Source organism: Juglans regia, chromosome 9 (genome assembly GCF_001411555.2).
Source record: "Juglans regia cultivar Chandler chromosome 9, Walnut 2.0, whole genome shotgun sequence".
NCBI classification, from domain to species: Eukaryota; Viridiplantae; Streptophyta; class Magnoliopsida; order Fagales; family Juglandaceae; genus Juglans; species Juglans regia.
In genome coordinates this window covers 18,113,177-18,123,884 of record NC_049909.1, presented here as the reverse complement: position 1 = coordinate 18,123,884, position 10,708 = coordinate 18,113,177, and the positions used below count along the sequence as shown (strand labels likewise).

At 37.0% G+C, this 10,708-nt stretch overlaps 2 protein-coding genes across 3 annotated transcripts; both read left to right on the top strand.

The window, feature by feature from the left end:
• The first annotated feature begins 372 nt into the window (after positions 1–372).
• Positions 373–1,722, top strand: LOC109010634 (aspartic proteinase CDR1-like). The gene has a single exon (XM_018991516.1). The coding sequence runs from the start codon at positions 373–375 to the stop codon at positions 1,720–1,722; it is 1,350 nt and encodes a 449-aa protein (XP_018847061.1).
• A 779-nt stretch (positions 1,723–2,501) lies between these two features.
• On the top strand, positions 2,502–9,885 carry LOC109010630 (SH3 domain-containing protein 1-like). Of its 2 annotated transcripts, XM_018991512.2 has the most exons (10): positions 2,503–2,712; positions 3,776–3,889; positions 4,025–4,094; positions 4,173–4,330; positions 4,885–4,986; positions 5,060–5,260; positions 5,537–5,599; positions 5,741–5,893; positions 7,676–7,750; positions 9,447–9,885. In XM_018991512.2, exons 1-10 carry the CDS (start codon positions 2,653–2,655, stop codon positions 9,570–9,572), a joined length of 1,122 nt encoding a protein of 373 aa, XP_018847057.1. In that variant the 5' UTR covers positions 2,503–2,652; the 3' UTR covers positions 9,573–9,885. The 2 variants fall into 2 exon arrangements, with proteins under 2 accessions (XP_035550165.1, XP_018847057.1); XM_035694272.1 differs by having other exon boundaries at positions 2,502–2,712; positions 4,025–4,330.
• The last annotated feature ends 823 nt before the right edge of the window (positions 9,886–10,708 follow it).

Sequence of the window (10,708 nt, the reverse complement as noted above, 5' to 3'; positions counted from 1 at the left end):
ATTAATAAATGTACGTCCTTTTAGACTTCTGGAACTGATCAATTGATTTAAGCAGCCATTAACCAACCAATCTCAGAATGGAATCGTGTAAATTTATTTTTCAATGTAATTAAATATGTTTGATAGGGTCTCATCTTCGTAATTCTACCCTGATAGATGATTATAAGTACGTACGTGCATGCATATGGTGGCCCTGGATGAATTTTTGGATGCATTCTAGCTGTATGATCTTCTGTGATCTTTGATCTTCCATGCACCTCTTGGTTTGAACTCTTTCTTAATTTCTCGAGTTGTATAAATTCAATCGATAACGCCATTGTTTTCTTCATTCTTCACTGATCAAGGTCTTCGTCATCATCATAGTCTCAAGTCATGGCTGCTGCTTTGATATTATACTCTTTCCTCTCTACTTTCGCATTAATATATTCCTTCCATCTCTCTGTGTTTTCATTCACAGAAGCTAGCGATGGTATTGGTTTTACAGTTGATCTCATACAGCGTGATTCCGCGCTGTCTCCCTTTTACAATCCATCTCACACCCATTTCGATCGCCTGCACAATGCTTTCCGTCGTTCCGTTTCTCGTGCCAATCGTTTCAAGCCAACCCCACAATCCAAGAGCAGCAGCTCAAACATTCAATCCCAGATCATGGCCAGCGATGGAGAATACCTCATGAAGATCTCTATCGGAACCCCACCAGTAGAGGTGCTCGGTATAGCTGATACCGGCAGCGATCTGACTTGGACACAGTGCAGGCCATGCGAACAATGCTACAAGCAAAACGCTTCTCTCTTTGATCCTGAGCAATCCTCAACGTACCGTAACGTCCCATGCAAGTCTAGACCTTGCCAGACATTAGAGAGAGCTTCTTGCGGGGATGGCACCTGCAAGTATAGCTATTCTTATGGAGATAATTCGTTCACTAATGGCGATCTTGCTGTTGAAACGTTGATAATTGGGTCAACTTCGGGTCGTCCGGTCTCCATACCCAAGATTGTTCTTGGTTGCGGACACAACAACGACGGTACATTTGGGGAGGCAGGGTCCGGCATCATTGGCCTCGGAGGTGGCTCTCTTTCTCTGGTCTCTCAACTGAAGAAGTCCGTCGGCGGGAAGTTTTCGTATTGTTTGGTTCCCAGTAACTATACAGATACAAACACCACAAGCAAGATTAATTTTGGCAGCAAAGCTGTGGTTTCCGGGGATGGTGTAGTTTCAACTCCCCTTGTTGCAAAAGAACCCGACACGTTCTATTTCCTATCTCTAGAGGCCATCAGTGTCGGAAACAAAAGGTTTGCGTACAAGGGTTTTGCTGCAGATCATGATGAGGAGGGTAACATTATTATCGACTCCGGCACGACCCTGACCTTTCTTCCGCCGGAGTTTCATACAGATTTGGTATCGGCCTTGGAGGAAGCAATTGATGCTGAACGTGTCAGTGACCCGAGGAATGAATTTAGTCTTTGTTTCAAGTCCGAGGGCAATGATATTGTTGTCCCCATTATCATAGCTCATTTTGCTGGCCGTGCTGATGTGAAGTTACAGCCCTTCAACACGTTTGCAAGAATGGATGAAAAGGATTATAATATGGTTTGCTTCACCATGGTGCCATCCGAGAGTTTGGCCATCTTTGGGAACTTGGCTCAGATGAACTTTTTGGTTGGGTATGACCTCGAGGGCAAGGAATTGTCCTTCCTCCCAACTGATTGCACCAAACACTAGTAGTACGTAGTACTTGAGATCAGTATTTGCATGCATGCATGGATTTGCAGTAATTAAAAACATCATGATCGATGTTTTAATTTGTCTCTGTTATGAAGCAGTTGGGAATTAGTTGGGATTAATATATATGCAGTACTAACTTTGGTTTTACATTTAATTTACTTTAGATCACTTTGGTTAATTAATATTTAATATATATGTTAATCGATCGCTTCAATTAATGTAAATATCATGTAACGCCTGATCATGATCTTAATTAATGGGCAGAAGAATAAATGACAAAACCAGTTTATGCCAAATTAAAAATCCAATAAACTAAAAGAAAATTATTTATTTTAACAATAAAATATTTTAATAGTGCAAGCTGATGTTTCGGGGGGACAAATAATTATAAGAACATTTTAATAGTATTCTAAACTTTTTTTTCCTATAATTTTTAAGAGAAAAGTGTTCATAAAATAAATTTAAAAATTGAGTAATTTATATTAAATTTATTTTATATTAAAAGTAACACATATCAAATAAAATCAGTTAGATTTATGAATTTCCTTTAATTAATAAAATTCATTTATAACCCGACCCTCTAAAAGCCAAACCCTTTTTTAGACCGAAAAAGGCAGGAAGACTGGAAGAGACCATGTAGCTTTCGTGGCGAGTTCACGTGCGTTTCTGTTGGAACCAAAAAAAATATAAATAAATAAAAAATAAAAGACAAGGGACAGAAAGAGACACCATGTCAATGTGATGTAAGTTGCCGATCGTTATCTTTCATTAGGCTGGAAAGGCGACACTTTTATCCACTCTCACTCTCACACTCACTCTTTAGCAAGTCTTTAATTCCCAATCGCTTTCAGCATATTCGTCTCACTGTTTCTTCCTCTCCCCCTGAATTATTAAGGGCTTGATCTCTTCTCCAATCATAGATTCATAATGGAGAGTATACGGAAGCAAGCGAGCAAGCTCAGGGAGCAGGTTGCCAAACAACAGCAGGTCATCATCCTCGGCTTCTTCCCCTTGCTTTCTTTCTTTACAGTTTTTAACATTTTTTCTTTTCCTCTTGCTCTTCGATTGTGGCCTGGCCTCTGCTAAATGCGTTTCTGTACTGAATTCCACGTGTTTTTCTGATTTTCTGCTTTATGAATTCAAAGGATCGTGTTAAACTATAGTGAATTTGCATGCCAATGTAGAACCGGGAAAAAAAAAAAAAAAAATACTCGGGACAGTTTCTCAAAGAAGATGGTATTGAATTTGGTGCACTAAGCAGAATATATGCCCCCATTGGCAATGAATTTTTAGTGTAATGCAGGGGTGTGAAACCAGAGTTTTATTTTTTATATTTCTTCACAAAATGCTTGAGCATTCTAAATTAATTAAAATTCTTTATCGTTATTTGTTCCCTCAGTACCACCCGGGTCCTAATTCCCCTCCAAGGAAGATCAAGAACGAAGTTCAAAAGTTCAGTGATGACAAAGCTGTTTGACTTCTCATTTGTTGGCCTATTTGAGGGAAAAATGATTTGTGCCCCTTTAAAAAGCTATTCCCAAGCATTCTATGATCATAAAAAGTAAAAAAAAAAGTGATTTTGGCATGCAAAAATCATTTCCTGCAACTCGGCTGGAGTCATTTCTCTTGTCAAGCTTCATCGGTTTATAATTTTGAGCATTGACCACTCTGTATTGCTCAATTACGGTGGATCTTTGGCCATCAATGTTTTTTCCCTTTGGGGGTTTAGTTGGTGATGCATAACATAGCAGTAGAGTTGTTACATTGTTCGATGAGTTTTTTTCCACACAACCAGTCCCAATGGTGCCATCTGGCTTTAAGAAAACAGTGGTTGAGCTGTGTTCCTTGTATAGAATGAAAATTGCCTTGATCACTTAACTTTGCAAAAATGACATTGGGATTTCAGCGGCTAGATTATTCCTATCGTTATCATGAAGTACCATTGCACGTTTACGTTACATGTCTCAATAATGTATCCTTCTCATATTGCATATCCCTTTTTTTGGTGTGTTACTGTTAAATTAAGATTCTGATGGTCATTATATTGCAGGCGGTGTTGAGACAATTGGGACATTTAGGTCATGAAGCTTTCTTGGATGATGAAGCTGAACTTCAGTGTCACCAACAACTTCAAAATCTATACAATTCTACGAGAGATGCTAAGGTACAGTCATAAGACTTTGCCTGTTCATATCAGTATTTACTTATTTGGCCTATTAGGGTGGATGAATCGTGTGATGCAATGTAAACTAATGCATCAATGATAATTGAGTGTCTTAAAATATATTATGTTGCACAGCATTTTCAGCGGAATATTCTTCGTGGAATTGAAGCTTTTGTTTCTATAAGCTCAAAGCAAATGGAGATGGGTGAGTATAGTTGTTCTCTTTTCTTATGTTTATTCCTTCACAAGGTGGATACATCAAAATTTAAACCAAATATTCTAGTAAGGAAGTTGGCTCAAGATTGTTGTAAATATGGAGATGAAAATCAAAGCAGTGAAAGCACTTGTTCTCCTCTTGTGAGAGCTTCTCTTCTCTTTGGTACATCACATTATTCATTGGAGGAGGAAAAGGAGACTTTGCTTGGGATCTTTGTTAATCAGGTAATTCTTCACTTCATTTTTATGATGAATAGTTTTGGTAATTAAACAAGGTATAGTTCTCAAGAACCATCTCATTGATTGAAATATTTCTTGCAATTTATTTGACAGGACATACCAATGTAACAGAATACATATATCATGTGGACATATGGAATCATTTGGTTAGCAATTTGGAACTGTATTTGACTCTCAAAGGGAATAAAAATACTTCCAAATTGTAGAATGAAAAACGTTCCCAAATATGATGGTCAAATGTGTCATTGTATATGAAAGTAATTGGAAAGAGTGAGTTGTCCTTCACATCTGAAATTTGACATCTTTGGTTTTAAAGCGTCTCTCTACCATTTTTTCAGTTGTGTAATTCACCAGAGTTTTTTACTATCTTGAACAGTCTACTTCATATTGTAAGACATTACTATATTATGATAAGTACAAAGAATAGCTTAGGTTATGTTCTACCATGTTGTAAAAATTATTTCTGGCACGTTGTCCAATTTTGCCCTTTATTTTCTATTATTATGTTTCTGATTGTTTAAGAGGTACTGAATCTTTAGGTATGTGAACCACTCCGGGCACAAATAAGAGGAGCTCCTCTGGAAGATGCTCGCCACTTGGCACATCGTTATGAAAAATTACGGCAAGAGGTTGAATCCCAGGTAATCACTTATATAATTTCTAAGTGTAAACTTTGAGGTTTATTGAATATCTGCTTGTATATATTCTCATCAGGAAGCTGAAGTATTGAGGCGTCGATTGAAGTCTAGGGATTCCTCTATTTCTGTAGAGAGTTCTACGAGGCTTCAACTTGCAGAAGCAAGACTGACTGAACTAAAATCTATAACTATGGCACTGGGGAAAGAAGCAACTGCTGCCTTGTTGTCGGTTGAGGTTCAGCAGCAACAACTAACTTTCCAGAAGCTTCTTACCATGGTATTGTACTTGTTACTGCTGTGCATGAACAGAACTAGTTGTTGAATTTTCATTTATTTTGCTATAAAGTATAGATTCCTAGCACAGTCTATCCAGTTCTCTCGAGCTATAAGTAAAAATATTTGTAGACATCCAAAATTTGTGATAATAGGAATGGTGCCTATTTAACCAGCGATGTTTGTTTATCTAATATTGTGCTTATTTTATATAGTAATTTCCTGCACATGATCGAGAGTCATACTTGACTTTTGAACTTCAAAAGATATAATTTTTCAGATGGAAGCTGAGAGAACCTATCATCAAAAGGCTCTTGAAATTTTAGAGAAGCTACATGCCGAGGTTTGTAACTAAGCACCCTGGATTTGGACTCATTTGCATAAACATTGTTCATTAGTATTTCCAATGGCCATCCTATGTTTTGTCATTTGTCAAAGGGTTGCCCTTACTATCTATTTATTTCACGGTTATTATTGGAGTTAGATAACACTAGAGAAGCAGCCAAAAGAGTTTTCATTGCCATCAGAGATAATGCAGAGAGAGGTTTATCATCGGTATGTGCGTGAAAATATCGATTCAAATGGATCAGGTGGTCATGGACCTATTATTCAAAATGAAAAGTTCTTTATTGCAAAGGTAAGAGCTTTGAACTCACAGGATTTCATCCCCTTTGGCTATAGAATATGTTTCTCACATTTACCATTATTTGTTACCACAATCAACTTAAGTCGTTGCTCTTCCATTGATACCAAATTCTGATATATAAAAATCAAGAAATAAAGGAATTTTTGTTTGATATGTAAAAAGAAAAAGAAATAAAAGAATTTAATTTTTCCTTTGTTAAAAATTGAACTTCCCTAGTTTCTTCCTAACGTGAAAGTAGAAGCATGAGATTAAGGAAATTGCCAATCCTTTTAAATGTCTGGACTTGCACATAAGGGGAGCAGGCAGCTGTCACATCGACTATGAGGGTAATAAGTCATTACATTATTTAGTGGATTGAGAAACATACTGGACTCTTTGTGAAGAACAGCAGAAAACAACACTGACCACCATGGCCATAATCTACCATCAATCATTGCTCACTAAGCCACCATAAACAAGTCCCCCTTCAAGTCTTTCTATCTAAAACCAAAGCCCCTAAACCATCACTGGACACCCCAAAAACAACACTGAAACCCCATATCAGCCCGATGTTCCATTATAATTGGCTCAACTGCTGACCCACAACCAAAACTAAATACCTTAACTCTACCCCCACACACCTAGGGATGAGCATCAACACTAGTGTTGATTTTCACTGGATTCCGGCAGCTAACCCGGTGATGCTGGTCATCATAAACCGACCATGAAACCATGTCAATCAGTGGTCCGAAATGAAACTTCACCTCAGCCATTGTTGATGTGGTACAAGTTAGATGGTTTGTTGGATGGGGTTTTGCGTTTTACTTTGGTTCATAGTATGATACCCTTAGGTGGGTGGTGAAGGGGTTGCATGGGCATCTATTGAATCCACATTGGTTATGTGTTGGATCAAATGGGGTTATATATACAGTTATTGAAAGTACAAACAATTATGGTAGCGGCAGGTAGCCCTTTTTGGGTCGTGAAGTTATTACATGGTATGACTAACCAGTGGTCGGACTAGTTCCCAGTTAAACTAGTCTGATTGGTGAGCCCGGTGTGGTCTTGAAATTATTGATTCTATACTGGATTTGTATATCATATCTTCTTGAAAATGGTGATTGTTGCACCTTTGATCTTGTCTCTTGTTTCCAGATGCTCCAATCAAGATTTAAGAAAACCCAAAATCCTTGATCATTTAATATTTTCAGATACTAAAAAGTTAAAGCAAGAAGAGCACAGATGCTGATCTGCTCTAAAGCAAGAAGAGAACAGATGCTGATCTGCTCCTTTTGGGTTTATATTTTGCGTCTTCAATGTTCCACTCTTTGTAGATTCACAATCACTTGGCATTAGGCTATGGTGGTTCTTCTTCTATGCCTCTTAATTGCTCTTAAGTAATGGCTATGCTTGGATTGTGATGCCAATCATATTTACAAGTTAGCGAACATGAGATCTCTACATGAAACATGCCAGCAATCGCAACTCTATCTCACTTTTAAATATGCGTGGCATTGCAAACGTGAGATTTCTTGGTGAAACATCCATGTAAATTGTAACCCAAGAGTACTTGTAAGTATTTAAGAAATGAATTTGGCATAACAATTTTAGTCCCTGTTCCAATTCTATTTACCAATCAGAAAATTTTTCCCACTAATGTTCGCATTACTAATTTCATCTCTACTAACATTAGATATTTTCGCAAATGTCTGAGATTTTTCTGTTCTCAGCTGAATTTGCCATTGTTGTTTTTAATATCTCAAGCTTTGTTTTAATCTAGCCTTCATCTTGTAGGCTGTACATTCCTTTGATGCTCAAGCAGATGGAGAGTTAAGCCTCTCAGTGGATGATTATGTTGTGGTTCGCCAGGTACTCTCCGTTGCCAATAAAAATATGGGCTGTTCATTTGATAGCTAACATTTTTTTCTTCAAAAAACTCATTTATGCTTTTTGTGTGGAATTTATGGCCAAAGATTATTCGGTATACATGGTTTTTGACGGGGTCCTAAGGTCCATTACCCTTTTAGCCTGCAGTATAACAAGTCAAGAACATATATGACCAATTTTTGCCTGAAATCCTCCTAGTTAACGGAGTAAATAATGGACTTATGTAGGACAACAAAAGGCGTAAATTAGAACATAGTCACAACTAGCTACATGTTTGGAAGCCATCCAAAAGAGGGGGAAGGGGAGACTAAATCTTCAGTTTCCAGGACTCATATATGGTTGTTTTCACTGGCACTCCACAATATATCTCTCAATAAATTGGGGCAGGGTTAGACCGCTTGGTATTCATGTTAGGTATTTTTCTGCCATGCCAGTAACCCGAGTTGCTTGCGCTACACCACCCTCATAAATACATTATCCTTTCTCCATTGAATATCACCTCAAGCTTGTTTATAGACTGAAATCAAAGTTCTGCATTGGTCTAGTGTCTGACACTTGAATGTATTCGGGTAACAATCTGTCTGCCTCATCTATATCCCCATTGGCTCGTAAAGAATGTGTGAACACACATCTGGTTGGTTTCTAGCAACCTGAGGGTGAGCATATCTACTTCTCAGAAATGAAAAAACAAACAAAGCCACTGCGGAGCGGTCCGGCTATTAAAGTGAGAAGAGCAGCCATCCATTCACACGGCGACACGTAAGCAAAAACACAATAAACTAGTTAGGCCTCGCCACATAGAATTACCGTAAGCAAGTCACAGAAATCGTGTTCTCCAAGCTTAGGTCTCATTTCGTCTTCGTCTCCAAGCACTTCCAGCCCGCCTCAGTGCACTGCCACCAAGCCCGTCGCCCAAGACAAAGCTTAGTTCCACCGCCACCATCTCATTCCGACGCCAACCATCCATTACCAAGCAAGAAAATTTTCAGACCACCTGACCCACACGAATTGAGCACCACCATCGGCCACAGATTTCACACCACCCCAGTCGACAACTTACAGTTTCGCACCAAAAAGACCCCAAAAAACTTTCAGGTGCCATTAGGTACCAATAATTTACAATTAATTAGGGCTTCCTGTCAATAATGAAAATTGATAAATCGAACTCCTTGAAACAAGATTAAGAAGAGAAATCCTATAGGAAAAAATATTAAAAAAAAAAAAAAAACGAAACTGAGAAATTTCAAAGACAGAGAGAGAGATTATTGAGAGAGAGATGAGAAATACACCGCACGGGTCAAGCGTCGTCACTGTCTGGGTCTCCGTCACCGTATGGGTCATGCTCCGCCACCGTCTAGGTCGTGCGCCGTGCGGGATGAGTGTGTTGAGATCTTCGCTCTTCAAGGATGGAGTGGAAGAAGTGAGGGAGGCATGGAAAACGAAGAGTGAGGGAGGGATGTATGGATTATCTGATTGAGTGTATGCAGATGTAAAATAAACACAATAAACCTCTTACATGGCGCAGGCCTTTGGAGGGCTGCTCTTCTCACTTTAATAGCCAAATCGTTCCCAAGGTTTTCTCAAAAACAAACAAAAGATTAGCTCATTTCATAGTGAATTGGTTTTATCTTGGATTTTCATTCATTATATCTTTCTTTCATACTCGGAATGTCACCAGGTAGCCCCTACTGGATGGTCTGAAGGAGAATGCAACGGCATATCTGGATGGTTTCCCTCTGCCTACGTGGAAAGGCAGGATAAAGCACCGGCAAGCAAGGTAATGGAAGCAACTTCAGAACCCTGATCACAAGGTTAACATTGTCATAGAAACCGTACATTCCTTTCTCTTGTATTGTAATCCCCCATCTTGATGCCAAACTTAGCCAAAAATAAAAATAAAATGAATTTCTAATTTCACATAATCTCTCTATTAAAATAGAGTCGTAAACGTAATTGTAAAAAATGATGTATATGTATGTTTTATTACTCAACTTTCGAGTATACGAGATTGAGTTATTCTATTCTCAAGTTAATGTGTTATTCTATTCTCAAGTTAATGTGTAGATTGTAAAGTATACTATCCACATCACTTAAATAATAAGATTTGATTTGTAACATTCAAATGTTAGATTTGTTTCACCAACTGTATCTCTCTGCGCATCCTTAGTAAATATATTAAAAATAAATATATGTTTTATTAAAAATTCCAAGATGATAAATAAATGAGTCTTGAAATTGGACACAGATTATAAGTTTTCCATTTCATTTGATTGATGAAAAATGATGGTTCTCTTATTAAAATAAACAAAAAAAAAGTGACAAATCATAATTTGAGACTACATTTAAACTTTTTTCACAAATCAAATAATTATTATATTTATAAGCCTGGTGTGGAGAATATATTACTGATAATGTCAATAGCATGCGATACATCATTTTATAATAATAATAATAATAATATGAATAAATCTATTTGCAAGCTTATTTATTGACATACCTTACACATTATTAATGTGTAATTCTCCAGCTTATATATAAAGTGTTAGTATTTTAATTTATTTTATAAATATAATAAATATCACAATAAATCATGTGTTACACCTAACTTATAAGATAACATAACTCTTACAGCTTAACCAAAAAATAAATAAAATAAAAAAAGAAGGGCTTGTTTGGTTACTTGACTGAACTCAGCGTTTAGTTCAGATTCATACCTCTTCTAATATTCAAATATTCAACTCTCAAATCACTAAACTCATTTCAATTCAAAATTTATTTACACATGAGATCTACAACTTTTTTTAACTTCTCATAAATATATTTAAATTTATCTTAATATCCAAATATATTTAAACTCATCTTAGATAGGTCTTACAGAATTTATTTTACTATCTCAATTCACTATTATTCATAAAGAACTCAACATCATTTTTATTTTTC